Below are 19,207 nucleotides of genomic sequence, written 5' to 3' on the forward strand. Positions count from 1 at the left end.
AGGCCTATTCTGAGGAAGAAGAAGGACATCCCTAAGTCTCTTTTTTGATTCAGAGAAGTCCTGACTCTCCCAGTGAAAATGTTCCCTTAAAGTATGCAGAGTTTCCCCAAAAGAGTAATCCTCAGGAGGAGATGCAGATGGGATGGATTCCTCTGCATCAGAATCCTCATAGGGTGGAATGGAAAATTCCTGATCAGAAGAGGAATCAGAAGAAATGGAAACCTGATCTGAAGATTTATAATCAGTATCTTGCCTAGGCCTCTTAGCGGGTTGGGAACCCCTGATCAAGGTAATTAAGTCCTCAGCCATTTTGATCATTTGTTTTTTAGGCATAGGGGCCTGAGCACGTGGCTCATGCATCAGCTTTTTAGACATAGAAGATGCTTTTGACCTTGTTTTTGAGGCTGGCGTTGGTTTTATATAAAAATGTTGAGGCCTGAAAACACCCTCAGAAGCCAGTGCCTGCTCAGTGGCTCCAGACCCATCCAAGGGAGAAACATCTGCAGGTTCAATACTCTGAGTATCTTGCAGCATACCGGACTCTGAATGGGTCTCGGTAGAGGCCTGCGACTCAAAAGTAGCAGGTATCAGGGGCTGCGAAAGTGCCTCACTGAGTACTGGCGAACCGGCGACTGGCTTAGGAGAAGCTTCGTCGTCAGTTTTGGACCTCAACGGTCTGTCTCTGTCTTTTTCTTTGCATTTTTTGTGAACTCCGGTAGTCGGATTACTAACCAACGACATTTCAGGATAATTAAATCTTGATCCAAAATATTTAGAAGCAAAACTATACCGATGCTTAATAGTGCGTTGGTTAAATCTAGCACAAAACCGACAGCAAGGCACGTTATGATCTGGGCCTAGGCAAGGAATACAGTATAAATGAAAATCATTATGAGACATTTGCTGCCCACAAGTAATGCAATTATTAACTTTTACTGACATCGGTAAGGCGCAAGAAAAAGTTTCCCCAACGGGGTACTTAGCTTTAGTTTGAAGACTTCGGTTCTGAAACTCGAATGCAAATTTCAGGAGTCGGCCGACCGGCACTTACGAACTGCTTCTGCTTCGAGCACCGCGTGGCAAGAAAGACTGAATAAAATGGTGTCGGCTGCATGTTTTATACCCCTGATGACCTGACGTCATGGAAGAGGAGACAGCAACCGACGCAGGACCCAAGACTTTGTTATTCAGGCTGACTGAGGGTAACCTGCCAGCAGATTACCCAAATGTAATGACTGCAACAGTCAAACACGAAGAACATCTGCCTGGAAGCTTGAAAAGGCTGGCTGTCCCTGCAGAACAGGCTGATGAGGCTCAGAACTTAGATCTGAGGGTGGTAGAAATAGGATCCAAACAAAGAAGAGTAGACTGGACTCTCGGGTGACAGAAAACCCTCTCCAGCACCTCAAAGGCAGAAAGACCAGGAGAAGCCATTGCTGGCCTCACTGTAGCCAAAGCTCCAGGCATTGCTGAGCCCAGACCCTGCCCAGCTTTCTGTCTCAAGAGAGGAGTTGGACCTGAGCTATCCAGTGCTGAAACTCCAAGGGGAAGTGATGGCCCCGAAAGCCTCAGAGTCAAAACCATCCACCCAGATCTGGCACTGAAGTTTCAGCTCCAAGACTCATCCTGCCCAATGGAGATCAGCATTGAATAAGTCAGAGATGCAGGAGGAGTTGAAAACTTAGCTGTCTTCGAATCCAACATGCTGACTCTCAGAATACTTAGATCCAAGGGCTCTGAAATCACTGGACAGATCAGAGAAGGAGATACAACTGGATGAGATACACTTTGGGGGCTCCTGGATCCAATGGGAGATGGAAACAGTAATACGTCCATCTGAATCTGAGCCCTGAGGAATTTCCTCATCATCCTATTCACATCTACCTTAGAAAGACTCCAGGAGGACCTGATAGAAGATGATGTGGAAGGGGGATGTGACATTCCCTTTGGAGTTTCTTGTAAGAAAGATGATTGGAGCTGTGAGGAAATAGGCTCTGGCGAGAAACAAGGGCTCTGAGGCCCAGGAGATTTGAGTGTCCCTGATGTCAGATCCAAAGATGTTGGATCCGATCTTTTGGACAGTTTAGCTGGTTTCAGAGATCAGGCAGGAGAGCATTTTCTTTGCTCCATGGACTCCGAATAGGATTTCCATTTCTTGGTGGGGTTTTGAGCCCCTGATACAGAAGCAGTACAGGAAGAAGCAGATGCAGGCAGCAACTCCTTTAACACCAGTTTGTTGCAACAATCACTTAAGGCCCAAGAACTGAAACCCAAGAACTGAAACCCATACAAATCTGACAGGAGCTTTCAAGGTAGGCCACTCCTAAACAATACATGCACTCCCTGTGGGCATCAGAAATGGGTATTTTATGCCAACAGAAAGTGCACTTCTTAAAACTTCTTGACTTTTCAGCCATATCCAGAATACGTTAAAAAGTTAGAAAGAAAAGATTTTTTTCCCTTTTTTTTGAGAGAGAGAAAGAAAATCATATCAGCAATGGTATATAAGATATACCCTATACATAAGTGGGAAAAAAATTAGATGAATTAGTTGTTTGATAGAATCCCAGAATTTTTGTGGGTTATTATGATGTTTGTACTGCATGTCTGTATAGTACTGTTTTTTATCGGCTTTGATTTGTTTTTTTATTTATAAATGTTCCTTAAGTGATGGTACTTATCGAGGGAAATTTGGGAATTGTTTACCTGGTGTTTTGAATTATCTTGACTTGTTTAGTTTCATAAAAGGGAGATCTTGCCTATTAAATCTAGCTAACCAACAGTGTCACAGACTGTTGACACTAATCATGCCGTCTGCAAACCATATCTTGACCTTATCAAAGCTTTTGGCATTTACCTCATGCAGGCATTAAGAAAGCTAAATAATTTAAATACAGATGATTATGTGGTAAGATGGATAGCAAACTGGCTGAAAAACAGAACCCACGTAGTCTGAGTGGAAGGTGCCTCAAATGAAAGTATAAAAGTAACCAAAAAAATCCTCTAGGACTCTGTACTGGGACCTGTCCTTTTTGGAATTTACTTCTCTGATGTCAAAACTGAGAACCAGGATCTCTGGTTAAACAAGTTTGCAATGACTGCAAACTGGCAGTTATTATCAAGATCCCCACTGAAATTTGTACCCTTCAGAAAGAACTTATCCTAGTTTCTACTCAGGCCTCCGATGAAAATAGGCCCTGTCCTAGTCGGACTTTCCTGGTCGACAAATGTTAAATAAATACAGAATACTTATTCTATTAAAATGGGCTCAGATTAAATGGGAAAAAGTGTAGCATTGTTTTATTTGGCAAACAACCCCTATACTCAATACTTGACTACTATATGAAAAGTTAGTTAAGGACTTGGATATCTGGGTTGTCAGTTCCCTCTCCAGTAGAAGACAATCCTTCTACTTAGCACAACTTATAGCCAAGAGTATACTGTCCAGATCTAAAGATGTCAGCATTCCCTTTTTATTCAGCACTGATTAGACCAATTGTAGAGTACAATGGCCCTTCAGGATTTATCTTACTTGACATATCTAATAACTAGAGAAGCCACAGAGGTTTCTAGTTTAGAGGATTTCAGGTTTAAAGACAATGAGCTAACAAGAAAGGCAAGAAGATCGATACTTTAACTCAGTATCTTATAGGCTCTTGGGGAGGGGGGATCTGTGACTCATCTACCTCGCCATAAGAAACCCTGTTGCCCTTTATTTCCTACAGCTCCATAGGTCTATTAACTTAGCAAACACCATGACCAAAGACCTACATCTTCAATAGCAGATAAACAGAACATGGCTGAGAAATAGATTCATCATGCATAACCTTCCCCATCTCTGGAGTAAGCTGCCTTCACTTAAGGCCCAAGAACTGAAACCCATACAAATCTGACAGGAGCTTTAAAGGTAGGCCACTCCTAAACAATACATGCACTCCCTGTGGGCATCAGAAATGGGTATTTTATGCCAACAGAAAGTGCACTTCTTAAAACCTCTTGGCTTTTCAGCCATATCCAGAATACGTTAAAAAGTTAGAAAGATTTTTTTTCTTTTTTTTTTGAGAGAGAGAAAGAAAATCATATCAGCAATGGTATATAAGATATACCCTATACATAAGTGGGAAAAAAAATTAGATGAATTAGTTGTTTGATAGAATCCCAGAATTTTTGTGGGTTATTATGATGTTTGTACTGCATGTCTGTATAGTACTGTTTTTTATCGGCTTTGATTTGTTTTTTTATTTATAAATGTTCCTTAAGTGATGGTACTTATCGATGGGAATTGTTTACCTGGTGTTTTGAATTATCTTGACTTGTTTAGTTTCATAAAAGGGAGATCTTGCCTATTAAATCTAGCTAACCAACAGTGTCACAGACTGTTGACACTAATCATGCTGTCTGCAAACCATATCTTGACCTTATCAAAGCTTTTGGCATTTACCTCATGCAGGCATTAAGAAAGCTAAATGCTTTAAATACAGATGATTATGTGGTAAGATGGATAGCAAACTGGCTGAAAAACAGAACCCACGTAGTCTGAGTGGAAGGTGCCTCAAATGAAAGTATAAAAGTAACCAAAAAAATCCTCTAGGACTCTGTACTGGGACCTGTCCTTTTTGGAATTTACTTCTCTGATGTCAAAACTGAGAACCAGGATCTCTGGTTAAACAAGTTTGCAATGACTGCAAACTGGCAGTTATTATCAAGATCCCCACTGAAATTTGTACCCTTCAGAAAGAACTTATCCTAGTTTCTACTCAGGCCTCCGATGAAAATAGGCCCTGTCCTAGTCGGACTTTCCTGGTCGACAAATGTTAAATAAATACAGAATACTTATTCTATTAAAATGGGCTCAGATTAAATGGGAAAAAGTGTAGCATTGTTTTATTTGGCAAACAACCCCTATACTCAATACTTGACTACTATATGGAAAGTTAGTTAAGGACTTGGATATCTGGGTTGTCAGTTCCCTCTCCAGTAGAAGACAATCCTTCTACTTAGCACAACTTATAGCCAAGAGTATACTGTCCAGATCTAAAGATGTCAGCATTCCCTTTTTATTCAGCACTGATTAGACCAATTGTAGAGTACAATGGCCCTTCAGGATTTATCTTACTTGACATATCTAATAACTAGAGAAGCCACAGAGGTTTCTAGTTTAGAGGATTTCAGGTTTAAAGACAATGAGCTAACAAGAAAGGCAAGAAGATTGATACTTTAACTCAGTATCTTATAGACTCTTGGGGAGGGGGGGATCTGTGACTCATCTACCTCGCCATAAGAAACCCTGTTGCCCTTTATTTCCTACAGCTCCATAGGTCTATTAACTTAGCAAACACCATGACCAAAGACCTACATCTTCAATAGCAGATAAACAGAACATGGCTGAGAAATAGATTCATCATGCATAACCTTCCCCATCTCTGGAGTAAGCTGCCTAGGCAGGTTAAGCAGTGTAATACAATACATTACCATCCTTCAGACAGAACCTGGATGACTGGATGCTTACCCTCAAATTTATCCCAGGACTAACTGGCTTAGCTTTCCTTAAGAAAGGGGGTAGAGCTTGAGGGTATGTATTGGCAAGGTGTTGACGGTCTCAAGACTAAAATGCCTTGAAATGCCTATGAAGACAATGATTTTGTTAACAAGGACAAATAACATTGGATTGGATCACTAAAAAGTGTTTTGAATGCTGTTATGATTAACAAGTTGCAAAAAGAGATTAATTACATCCATTTATCTCTCACCATATTTTTACATGGTTGATAACTCTAACAAACCTAGTAGATGGTTACAAAACAATTAATTATGCATTAGGAGCAAATAAGCATCTAAAATAAACTTAGACAAAGCAGCATGAAATAAAACTGAATGTAGACAAAATGGCATCAGTGTCTGTGTCACAAAAGTTTAAAGGCCCTAATCAGATGCAAAAAGAAAATGCAGTGATCAAACTTTCAAAAATCGACTGAACTACAGAAAAATCAAGTAAAACAATAACTCTAATAACCCTCCTCCTTAATCTTAGTTTCAGGCTGATTGGGTCCTTCAACCAAAGAAACTTCAAATATACCAAAATCTGCATAAAAAAAAAAAAAATTACAAATGAAAAAAAATAATGCCTGGCTGTTAGTGCAGAGGATTAAGACTAGGAGCTACTAATAAACTAATTTCTGTGGCACAGGGTTTGGTTCCCTCAGCCTTCATTTGTCTACTCTATGACCTTAAGCAAGTCATTTACACAGACAGTACTTTGGGGCTAATGTGAATTAGGGCTTTGCTCCCTAATGATCTCCCTGACAGTCTCTCAGACTGCATGCCTAGTAACTATCTACGAACCTATGAAAGTATTCTAACCATAACTGCCATCAGAAATACTGCTGGCAGATGATCATCTGATGTAAGATCTATTACTGACAATCACTGAAAAAAAAATAATGTGAATAAAAACGTTTGCAACATTTGCAAAACCAAAGTACATTATCTGCATAATTCAGAAGCCATCACTGTGGCTTTCAGCTACTGTTTTGCAGTGATCTGCAGTCAGAACTGCCTGAAATGATTATCTTGATCTGAAAGATATGAAGGCATCATTTACTTTTATTTTTTAATTATTTATTAAGCAGAAAGGCTGAGCCAGCAATAACTCAGCCAGCTAACAAATGTAATTAACATGTATACTTTCAGTATAAAAAGCAAATTGCAATACTTTATGACTCCACTGCAGATAAGTAGAATTCCTTTCGGCAGCCTTTGCGACCCAAGTTTGGCCTGTCAAACAAGGCAATGGAGGCACTAGCTGGGGAGTTGCAATATAGGAGTAAGCTGCGACAGAAAATGATAACAGTAAAAGGGCCAAGGATGACATTTAGCTTACTAAACAGTAAGCAGCACTGCAGAGGAAAAGTTTTTGTGTGTGTGTGTACTCAAGCCAATGGGCTAGTAGTACAGGTCTCACGTAACCATCCAACGCTCCACTGGATGATTACCCCAGGCTCTTCGCTTCCTCATTCTATATCCTGACATCCTCTGGTAAAAGAGAACCCTGACTAACCCCCCCCCCCCAATATAACATCACTCAATAACTCTCTTCCAATAACCCTCTTTGCAGTATTAGCAATTTCTCCCCCCCCCCCCTTCTCAGCATCTTTTTCCCAAGCTGCTTATACTGAATATGCTCCAAACAACCTTGCTTTCTTCTGAGAGCTCTTATCTTTCCACCTTGTATATATAAACCAATTTATTCTCTTTCACTATGAATGTAACCTCTTCCCCTTGTACTTACATTCATTAATCCTCTTACGTCTCAGTATTACTTCCTTAATCTTAGCCATTTTATATCTTTTCAAAGGCCCATCCATATCCAATTTTTCTAATCAAGTATTATCTATCTCTCTCCCTTGATTATAACTCTGTATCTTCCTTATTAAACTTAGCAGTCACAATCTGTATATTTATAATTCTGTACATCTCAATTTGATGTAATAATTCTTTAGGTTTATGTACTGTATATATTGCATGGACTTTCGATTGTTTTGATTTAGTTAGTTTAAAGAGGAGCTTTTCTCCCCGGGCCTCTACTGAAAATGGACATGTATCCAGTTAGACTAGTCCAGTCAACAAATGTAAAATAAAAAAAAATAAATAAAAAAGTTCTGAAAGACAATGAGGATTCAGTGAAGGAGTAAAAGATACTGAAAAAATGACCTGTGTTATTTAATGGACATTTTGCCATCTAATGCAAGTGGATCCTTGTCCATATTTACTATACAGCAACAAAGTGCTATAGTAACAGATAAAACATCCAGAGGTATGGCTTTCCTTACAGAGCTTTAATAAGTTCAGAATTTCATACACCTGACTTATAACTTAGAGGTACTTAGCTATACAAAATTAAATGTGTACACCAAATAAGGGCTTTTTAATGATATATTGCTCTGCTGTCTCATTCAGCTACATACCATATACCTTCCAGCAAAACGAAAAACAAAAAAGTTTAAATGTGTTAACTGTAAAAATAAAAATTACTTTTCAGAATATCTACTTGGACAATATCAAAAAAGAAAGATTCTATAAGATTTTCTAATTAGCCTATTTCATATGGCAATTTCAGAATCTGACTTTCAGCAAAAGAAAAGAAAAGAAAAAAGAATAGAGAGTATCAGATAATCACTTCTATGTACTCCCCAAACATTTTCTCAGAAGTGCAGTTATTTGTCCTATTTAAACAGTATAAAATAAACGGCTATCATGTAACAAACCACCTGTGAATTCTCAGTTTCCAGTCTGGTCCCGTCATGACCTGTACACACCTTTAGGCCGCTGACTACCTTCTGTTTACAGCTCTTTCAGTGCTGTCTTTTGCCATCAGCCTGTCACTCTTACCTGTCCTGCTCCAGGCCAAAGGGTCATCCATCAGAGCTGCTGCATAGACACTGATTCCAAGTTCATTCCTCATTTCAGCTGCTGGTCTTTGGCTTGAAGACCTATACAAGTACATACACACAAATACATAAAAAGGATGTCAGTGAAGGAGAAAGGGCAAATTACAAACTGTCTTTTATTTACTTATGTCATTTAAGGTGGTAGCTCCTTTATTCCTCACACTCAAACTACTGTTTTTTCTCTTCTTCTGCAGGCTTTGTTTGTAAATTGAATGTTGGCATTACAGCTCTTTTGGCCTTGCAATTATTCTGTAGTTCACTAGTCAGTCAAAGCAGCAGTGTAAGGTTCTTGTCTTTCAAGCAGTTAAGGGTTTTGTCAAATACAACAATGTGAGGTCCTATCTACTCCAATCTTAAACACATGAAAGGAATGTTTTACACAAAGCCAGATCTGAGGGACATCAAATACTTGAACAACAAGAGGCAGATGGAACTAGATTAGGCATTTTCCCAGAGATGTGCAACTAGAAAAAGCCTAAAAATGCCAAAGACAAACTATTTCTGGTGATTTATTTTAATTTCTCAGCCACTTACCACTTCACATAGAAAATGGTAGGCAAAAGGTGCTGCAATAACTACTAAATATACATTACCTTTTGTGTACACTAAGTATCCGCTTATTCCCTACTCTGTAATCTGGTGTTAATTCATTCATTTATTTATTTTTATTTAGATTTCAATTTTTTTTTTCTGTGCTTAACACATATTCACTTGCTCACAGATCAAACTAATAAAAGAACTAGCAACTGATGCATGGTAATTAAACATGTTAATAATTAACAATTTCACTCCCTATTACACATTTCATATATTAGTAACTATCACAGACATAACAGTTAACTCTCTACATTTGTTTAATAATAGCTCATTTGTGTTCCCTGAGATGAGAAGTGAATAAATGAATGCTCATTTAGGAAGGAATACTTATTTGGAAGGTCAACAGCTTCATAATTTTACTATGTTATATACGGCAATGGCGCTAGATTGTAATACCTAAATGCCACACCTGTGGAAAAATGACACACTAAAAATGTAAAACTTAACAAAGCTGTAAAACCATGCATACATCAGATGGTGTTTTATTTATATATTCATTTACTTTTACATAAAAATAAATAATCTTGCAAGCAAAGGAAGAATACAAAATATAGAACATGATGTTTTATACTGTGGCTTCTTTAGAGAAAAAAAAATCGATATAAAACAAAATGAAAACAAGCATACAGATGTGCCAGTTTAGTAATTTTACTAATTTAGGGCACAGGTCTGAAAACAGGATTTATAAAGACAAAAGAGCATAAATGTGAATTTACAGATATATATGCCAAATTTTCCACACAAACTGTTTGGAACGACTGAACTGTGTCTACATGCAGCACTATAGCTATTATAGAGAAGCTTCTATATGACTGCACTATAAACAATGGGTGAAATTCAAAAAGATCTTGTGCTTGGCCCCAAGGGACATTTGTGGCTGACAGCAAGGTGTCAGGGGCAGCAGCAATTCACTAACAGTAGCCATTAAACCCAAGATGCTTGTGCTTAATGCCACCTGCTGGCCCACTACTAAATCTAAACTAAGTATTTTGTAACCCTGCGATGCTGATCCATATGTATGACTTAGCACTGTACTATGAGATTCCTGTCAAACCGCATATACTTCTATGCAAAAGGTGCATGACCCACAAACCTAGGTGCATCTGTGGCTGTTTGTGTAGCTACAGCAATTACTAAAAAGGATTTTTAATTCTTTACTTTACAATTCATGCTTTCAAAGCCACACACCAGGCACCTCAGCAAACTATACAACAATCCTGACATGACTTCATGCTGCAGGAGCAAGGGGCAGATGCACTCAACTACCTAGTGACAAAGTGCATTTTAGCAAACTACTCCATTAATTATTCAAGAAGCTGTAGTCCGCAGCCATCTTTCTGAAAATTGAATGATGTAAAGGGTTCCCTACTATATTTCCAAGCCTTGGAACTACCAAAAAAAGTCACAAAATACAGAAAAGAAAGTGTCAAATATCGCTTCTGCTGTCTAATTTGTTTCTTTTTATTTTTGCAAGGGCCAACGCTCCTTGCATCTCCTATCTGGGAGAAAGCACACACACACACACACACACACACACACACACACACACACACACACACACACACTATATGTACCAGCTTAGAAATAAAATCAACATACCTCAGAGGAACAACTAAGTCTGCACTTTCACTCAGTCTCACTATTCTGGGACTCACACTAATGAGTCCTGGAATATCAGACAGGTATTGATGTGAAGTGACAGCCAAGAAACTATGCACTTTTTCCAAATCCTAACATTTGTTATACTGTCTCAGTGACACAGGAAAATTAGTGCAACTAAAAAGAATGAAAGAAGAATGAAAACAAAACACACTACAGTTAAAGTACAATTTTAGAAATTGTAACCTCCTGTGCTTAAAGTTCTGCTAGGTGTGGCAGACATGGCTCTACCCATTCACAAGTAGAAAAGATGCATACTTCTCAATGCTTGTTTAAGCTATTTAAGTTATTAGTTCTTATTTATTTATTTTTATTGTAGCAGCCTCTGTAGAAGTTCATCAGTCATTAAATTAATTAAGCAGAAAAGTCTCTACTTATTCTTTTTGAAACTCAAAAACAGCACCCCCCCCGGATTCAGCAAGCAGCTGTGCAGGAATAAGTTATTCCTGCATGGTGGGGACCGTTCCTGTTCAGCACGGCACAGCACGCCATATATATGTAAGAAGACGTGCTGCCATGCTGTAAAACGGACACTGTTCCGTGTATGAGCGCAAGAGGTGCATCTGAGTGCAGAGCTCTCACAATATACACATCCCCCTGCACTCCAGAATTGCCTTTCAGCAGTTTAAAACGAGCGAGAATGCTCATAAGACTCCCAACCCATCAGGATAACAAATCTGGTCAAAGCCATAAGGGACAATCATCCCTACCAAGACAAACATTGTTAGAACAACATATTTATCATAAGCACATAGCGCACACCTCCCAACTCGTCAGAATAAGGAATGTGGACTAAGCCAAAAGGGACAATTGTCCCACAAAGCAGAAAGTTGATAGAATAACAGATTCAGCATTAGCATGGATATTCTGAAGGGTACAAATAAAAAAAAAACACAACAAATAATTTTTTTTTAAACATGCAATAAAGTTAAAGCATAGCTGTGCGGGTGTGGTCGTTGCTTAGCTGCACTTAGTCCAGCTTAAAAAGCACAAGAAGTTAAATAGCAAGAGACATCTAACATAAGCAGTACTGCAATAGTGTAGTGGTTAGAGTGTACCCTTTGCAAGCAGCCATTCCCGGATTGATCTCCACTGTAACCAATTTGCATTTTACATGTGAAAGCAGTACATAAACATTTTTTTTATAATTAGCTACTAAATAACATATATGCGTTAACCAGAGTACTGTAGTAGGTCCAGATGTGATGTGTCAGTTTAATAAAGATGTGAAACCCCCATATAAACACAAGTGCCCCATACAGTATAGTCACACAAGAATAAATGTAATGAAAGCACATTGGGGGGTGTCAGGGACAGTAAACAAATTTATAATATGTAATGAATGACAAATCAATCCCATACAGCAGATAGTTTATAAAATAAAAAATAAGCAATGCTAAGTATTACACAGCTTTGTTGATTGGGTGTAAGCATTGTGTACATATGAATACTAAGCAATGAGTAGCCCAGCTAAGTGGATTTGTCCGTTGGTAAGAAATGCTGAACCTGCTCCTTTAAGTACTGCCAACCTTAGCTAAGCAGGTTTGCCCATAGCTTAGCTTAGCTCAGCATATTCAAAACTGTCCAATCACGGCAAAGGGTGGGAAATCGGCTGTATTTAAACCCCACAGGTGGGAATACAGCTCATAACTGGTTGCAACTTCCCACTGTAGGCAGTATGGCAGGATTTGGTGAGGGCATGTGCTTCCGGGCACAGCGCTGGGGCACACAGGAGTCCAAGGTCATGGTAGGACTCCTGGTACAAAACCATGATGAGAGACTGCTGTAGGGCCAGTACCAGGGCTCCCAATATAAAGCGAAAGCCTGGAACCATCTCACCCATGATCTCACCAGTGCCACTGGTATCCCTTGGACTGGTGAGCAGGTCCGGCCCCACTATGCCGAGTTGAAGCAGAGAAAGAGGGAGCTCTTGGACGAGTGGGTCCGAGAAGCAAGGCAGAGGGGTGATGTCTCAGCAGTGTGTAAGTAGTCATATCAATAACTGTTTAGTAATGTCCAGCCTGTGTATGTGATGGATAGGTGTGCCTAAATATTTCTCTATTTCCCTTACAGCTGCAGCTGAGCGGGCTGTGAATCAGGCAGCCCATGCTAGTAGGTTGGAAAGGCTGCGTCGAGAGGCTGGTGAGTAACAATCCTGCTTGTAGTAGTCATACCAAATAAATATAAATTAGTAGAAAGTCACCTGGCAGTATAAAAACTGTGTATGGGTTGTACTGAATAAACCAGGCAATATGACAGTAATCGTCCCATATAGGTCATATTTAAAGAAAACTGTAGCTGCCTGGCAATAAAGTTCTAAATCCTGGACTGGTTGTGTTTACTCTGGTATTGCATGGCATTTAGTGTTGCATTCTCTGAATAGCAATGTTGTGTTAATCACTGTTACCCACATTGTGCTACATAAAAAAATGTCTAGGAATGTCTGTATAAAACTGTTGTAACTACAAGGTCAGATTGTACAACCAAAAGACTTAGACAGAAAACACCGAAGGAATAGACAGCAATATCCAAACAGGACACTCTGATGAAACTTAAATTGTTGTATGTTTAGCAGACACAGTCATGGTTCGAATCCTGGGAGCGGTAGTAAGCTGTATGCATAATCATACCTCTCAACAGTACAAATTTTTGCAGAATGTCCAGATAACTGGCTCACATTTTTGGCCTATTTCTCTGTCCCCCTGGCAAATCAGTGGGATGATCTCAGAATTGTAGTCACTAAATAATGATATACATTTGATTTTCAGACCTCAAAACCTTCAGAAAATGTATATTAAAACAAATCCTGTTACTCTAGCAACTTTCCAAGTTTATGAGAGCAATATTCAAAATATGTTCCTATTTGTACCCCCATTTTGTCAAGCTTTGTCCAAAGTGTGTGCATTAAGAGATTGAGAGGTATGTGCATAATATTAATTAAGAATCTGGAAATGTGTTAACAAACATTCCCCCCACAGGTATGTCACATAAGAAAATTGCAACTGCCTGGCAATAAAGATTTAAATCCTGGACTGGTAGTGTTTACTCTGGTATTGTATGGCCTGCCATGCAGCATTCACCAACATCTGATATCAGAATAGTACTGTTGTGTCAACCACTGTTTCTCACACTGTGCTACATAAAAATATCTGCAACAATAATCTAAACACACAAATCAATGGGTATGTTTACACCATGTCCTATTGTTCAACAAATATTGAAATGTGTTTCTATTAATGTTCCATGTTGAAATACTATCACTGGTGGCCTGTTGCTATCAATGTAACCTGAATGCCGTTGTAATGGCCACTGTGGTTCCATATCTGCATGTGTTCTGTTTGCTATGCAACTGTTCCAAATCTGTTGTTTTGGGTTAATGGGAATATCTATGCTTGCTGTTATAACTAATCTTAGATTGTGTTGACTATTAATAACCCACATATGTTCTAAAACTGTAACACCACAGCACGTTTGGGAAGGCTGGTCCCAGCAGACCCACCTCTCTCACCTCATCTGGCCATGGCACCAGGCCACAGCACATCTGGGACCCACACCAGGACCTCCTTACCCACTGGTCATGCACCACCTTTGGGTGGAACTACCTCAGGGGATGGGGCTCTATCCCCTCCCCGGGAGCAATAGCAGACAGGATCTAGTCACCTGAAGTCAGGTCCGGGGATTGGTGAGTAGTGAGCTCTGAAGGGAGTTTGGAGATCTGTTAAAACAGCTTGAGGGCTGCATGGCGTATTTAGAGTGTCAGCCTTCCCCTCCTGCACAGCCATCTTCGAGAGCCGTGAAGATGCAGTGGTGACTGCCCATGGGTGGGGACCTCAGTCTCACTGTTTCCATTTGGGGGCTCATGGGCTTCCAATTTCCAAACACCCCTCCACCCAAGGTCATATACCACCCCAGTATGCTGTCTTGTCTGTCTTCCTACCCAACCTACCTCCCCAATTATACCTACTGTCCTTCCCCAACATCTCACTCTCACCTAAAAAAAAGGGCAATCTGTTCCCCCCCAAAAAATGTCACCCTATACATAGCTGTCCAATTCGCATGTGTCCACTGGACACATGTAATCTGGTCTAATTGGCTTCACAACACATTATTGTTGTCCTCACCCCTCTCTCAGGGGTTTGAGTGTCCAAATATACCTCCAAATTCAGTATGCATGCACAGCTGTTGCTGTAGAAGAAATGGACAGCTATGGATTTTCCCTACACCTGTCCTGCACATCCCTAGCTACTTTCCCAGTTGTCTTTTCCTCTTTGTGCCCCCATTTTCACCACTTTCCTATCACCTCTTTTTTTCTTTTCTTTTAAAGAAATTAGTGTGGGGGTAAGTGGGAGTAAGCACTTTTAAGCAGTAGTAAGCGGGTTTAAGGCTGTTTGCATGTGCTAAGCAATGCCTGCACAGATTAAGCACTTTTCAGGCTGTTTGTAAGCCTATTTAACCAGAAGTTAGCATTGATTACCACTGCGCAAACCTGCTTACAACTGCTTAAAAGTGCCTTAATCACAGTGTATACAACAGCCCTTGTTCTGCCCAGCAACAAAATAATCAGCCCTTGTAAGTCTCTAACCCAGGACCCTGCACACCATAGGCACAGCAAGTTACCACTAAGGCATTTGAGCTGTAAATAAGTGTGATATTTTCTCAAACATATCATGCAGCACAGTCATTCAACAGTAGGGAAAATGTATTTATATATATGTATATGTATGTGTATACATATATATATATATATATATATATATATATATATATATATATATATATATATATATATATATATATATATATATATGTATATATATGTATATATATATATATATATATATATATATATATATAGATAGATAGAATGACATATGTGTATATACATATATATATATATATATATATATGTATATATATTGCATTCAGACATCAGATCCACACTCTGAACCTCTCACTGCAAAACATCTGACCAAAGGCACTGTAAATGGGGGTGAAGGGGCCCAAAATAGGGATCTCTTGTAATTATTGCCATTATCCCTTCCTCCACAGCTGAACTGATCTGCCTTGCAACAAAATAACCAGCACTAGCAAGTTTTGAACCAAGGACCCTGCACAACATAGCCACAATAAGTTACCAGTAAGCCATCTCAGCTGTAAGATGTTGGGATGATTTCTCTAACATATCATACAGAACAGTCAGTCTAACATAGGGAATGTACAATGTGGAAGCAGTAAACATTCTAATGATACACACACACACAAACACACACACACATATACATATATACATATATATATATATATATATATATATATATATATATATATATTACATACATATATATATAAATATATATATATATATATATATATATATATATATAAATAGAGTATATATAGAGGGTGCACAGCATATCAAACAGACATTATTCCTACAGTTGCCACCTTTTCAAATGGCCATCTGATTCTTTCCTACAAATGAGAATTATTGCATGAAACATATACCCACACACAATCCAAAGAACATGACACCACACTCAGTTTGTATCCATATAAATGTTTATTTGTGTAATATTTCAGTTGTTTATGCCATTTCTTATATCATTTAGGTGTTTGAAATACATAATAACTGATTAATGCAACTCTCAAAGAAAACATATGATATAGTAATCTGCAAAACATAACATACTTTGCTGTCTAGGCTAAAGCCTTCAAGTAGTACAACAGTGAAAATTACACTTGCCTTGAAGATGAGACTCAAACATCACTTAATTAGAGATTAGTTCAACAGCCTCCAATTACACTCTGTACTCAACCCCCTAGGGGGGAAAAGTATCAGTTGACACAATGGAAATGTATCCATTACATAACAATGCTTAACTTAAAATGTCACTATCACACGGACAAACAGAACTGTGTGCAAGACAGTAAGGTCTAGCCCACCACTGTTCCCATGGTGAAACATGAAAATGTTCAGACATATACCTTAATGGTTCTTATTACTGATATCCCTCACATGTTGTAACAGCCTAGGTTAAAAACATTTAATACCCCTCTTACAAGGGCATATAACAGTGTTCTCCATACACTGACCTCCAGATGTACAGGGTCACACGTGTTTTTTCGAGCTGTAGTCCTCATATATATATGGACCCTACCCCACAACATCACTGGAATGATAACAGGAATGTCAGCACTAAATAATGACAGACCATTAACTATTAACCTTCTACTGCATGACATTTGGACAAAGCCTGGTATATAGGTGGAGGACAGAGAATGAAGGAATGAAACACAGGGCCATATTTGAAATATTGCTGTTATACACTGTGAAAGTTGCTGGTGTTACAGGATTGGTTGCAACATACCCTTACTCAGGAATATGAAGTCAGAAATGCAAATGGATGTTGCCATGTACTGATAGTAATCAACCGAGAGTATGCCACTGACATGTCAGGTACAAGACCTGTGTGGGGAACAGACAAAACATAACAGCCAATCCTCTGGCCATCATGTGGATAGGCCCATGGTTGAGAGCTATGCAGACAGACTGCATTCCATGCAAAAATAGCATGTACACACAAACCCTGTAAAACTAGCAGTATTCAATGCATATAACAGCAATACTCACACACTGTCCCTAGGTCTGGAACCTTATACAAACATGTAGATGGCATGTGTGCACAAGCCCTGTTGTAAGAGGTACAGCTACCTGCTGTCTGTAACACCGCTGCCCACACACAGGAAAGATGTCTTTCATACTGGAAAGGTAAAGGAAAAATGCCCACACTGTCACTGCATACAACAAAATAAAATGTGTACAGCTACTTATTGTTGCATTGCCATGATACTGATTTGGGTACTACAGTAGGCATGCTTATCACATAGTAATCAGAGAAGTGTACAACTATGTTATGGCCCACTGTCCATGTCTACCACTAACAGCTATATCAACACCCATATACACTGGATATCAAAGTGTACACACCCCTGTTGGAATGCCAGGTCTGTGTGCTGTATGCCAGTGAGACCACAGGAAGACATGGCAAAACGTTTCTCACCTCAAATGTGACCCATAACCTGTAAAATTCTATTTAAAAAGAAAGAAAGCTGTTTCATGGAAAGTGAGCAACCATTGCCAAGTGAAGATGTGATATGACGTTAGAGTACAAACCAAGACAACTGGATGCTGTAATCATCTCAGCAGGTGTTTACATAACATACCAGTGTTAGGGTGTGCACACACATTCAACTGGCTTACTGTACTGAGTATTACATCTCTTATGTTGGAGGGACAGGTTCATAACCCAGAGACTGCCCCTGCTATGGAATGCACTTCCCATACATGTCAAGCAGAGCACCTCACTGGCCCTCTTCAAGAGAAATCTTGATGAGTGGATGGGAAATAGAAAATTCACTACAGGGATCACTCCAGTGGCTTTACTCGACAAAGGCACTGGGAACTAAGGTCAGGTGGCATGATGCCAGGGTAATTCCACGGGCTAGGCTTGTAAAGGTTCCAGGGCCATTAGCCTAGTACACACCTATGAACGTATATGTTTCCACAGGACAGGATGTTATGTTCCCTATTGAACTGAGCAAGCTATAGGACACATCACAGGTGGGGATTGTGTTGACATGTGCTTTTGTGGGGTCATATTCCAATTGCCCAAGTACCATGCATTGTAACAGGGGTGTGTACACTTCATATCCACTGTAGCTATATGGAATCAGCAGTACCTTACCTGTACAACCATCCACCACACAAAGCACATAATAGGTTGCTCTAGTGGCTGTACAGGGACACATAAGTGCAGACCACAACTTGGAAGCAAGTGCACCTATATCTGAGCAAGCATGTAGGTTCACAAGTGATCTCCTGTAAGGCTGACTATGACTAGAAATCAGACATATGCAAACCACCAAGGCCAGTTGCTACCTTGTCTACACATATGTACGAAGTCTCTGAGCCAGTAACACAAGTCAACCTGTACTAGGGGTAAAGCACACCTCATACACACATGCCATAGGTACAGGCAACCTGCATCAGACAAGAAAGGTGGGAACAGTGGCACCCTCTCCACAACAGTAGTACAGGGGGATATGCACATCACCCACACTCCTGCCCATATCAATGGTGAGCATGGACATAATGCCAACTGATGGCAACAGCAAGTCTCCATGGGGCATGACAACATCACAGTTTGTCTCCTACATTAACACAGGCATGTGCTCACTGTCCCATCACACACTACAGTCAACCACACTCATGCCACCATCCACACACCATCCACATGAAAGATGTCCACTGTCATCCCTCTACACAGAAATGAATGGTGTGTAGTGGATTATGCCATTAAGTGTCCACCATCGGGGGAACTAGACAGGTCAGGGCCAGAAGTGTAATGCAAGATGTATAAGTCATGATAGCTTATAGTGTTATGGTATAGTCTGGATTATTTGCAAGTAATACCCACTACTGATGTGCATGTGGACAACTGTAT

General features: G+C 39.6%; 1 protein-coding gene across 1 annotated transcript in view; it reads right to left on the reverse strand.

Moving 5' to 3' along the window:
- The window catches only part of LOC122788613 (WD repeat containing planar cell polarity effector), a 2,136,001-nt gene that overhangs the window by 124,943 nt on the left and 1,991,851 nt on the right, over nt 1-19,207 (reverse strand). Inside the window, exon 15 of the mRNA XM_044055516.1 lies at nt 8,389-8,489. Coding sequence (XP_043911451.1) covers nt 8,389-8,489 — 101 coding nt within the window. The remainder of the gene's footprint in view (nt 1-8,388; nt 8,490-19,207) is intronic.

Source organism: Protopterus annectens, chromosome 1.part2 (genome assembly GCF_019279795.1).
Source record: "Protopterus annectens isolate FY-2018-M chromosome 1.part2, PAN1.0, whole genome shotgun sequence".
In the NCBI taxonomy this organism is placed as follows: Eukaryota; Metazoa; Chordata; order Ceratodontiformes; family Protopteridae; genus Protopterus; species Protopterus annectens.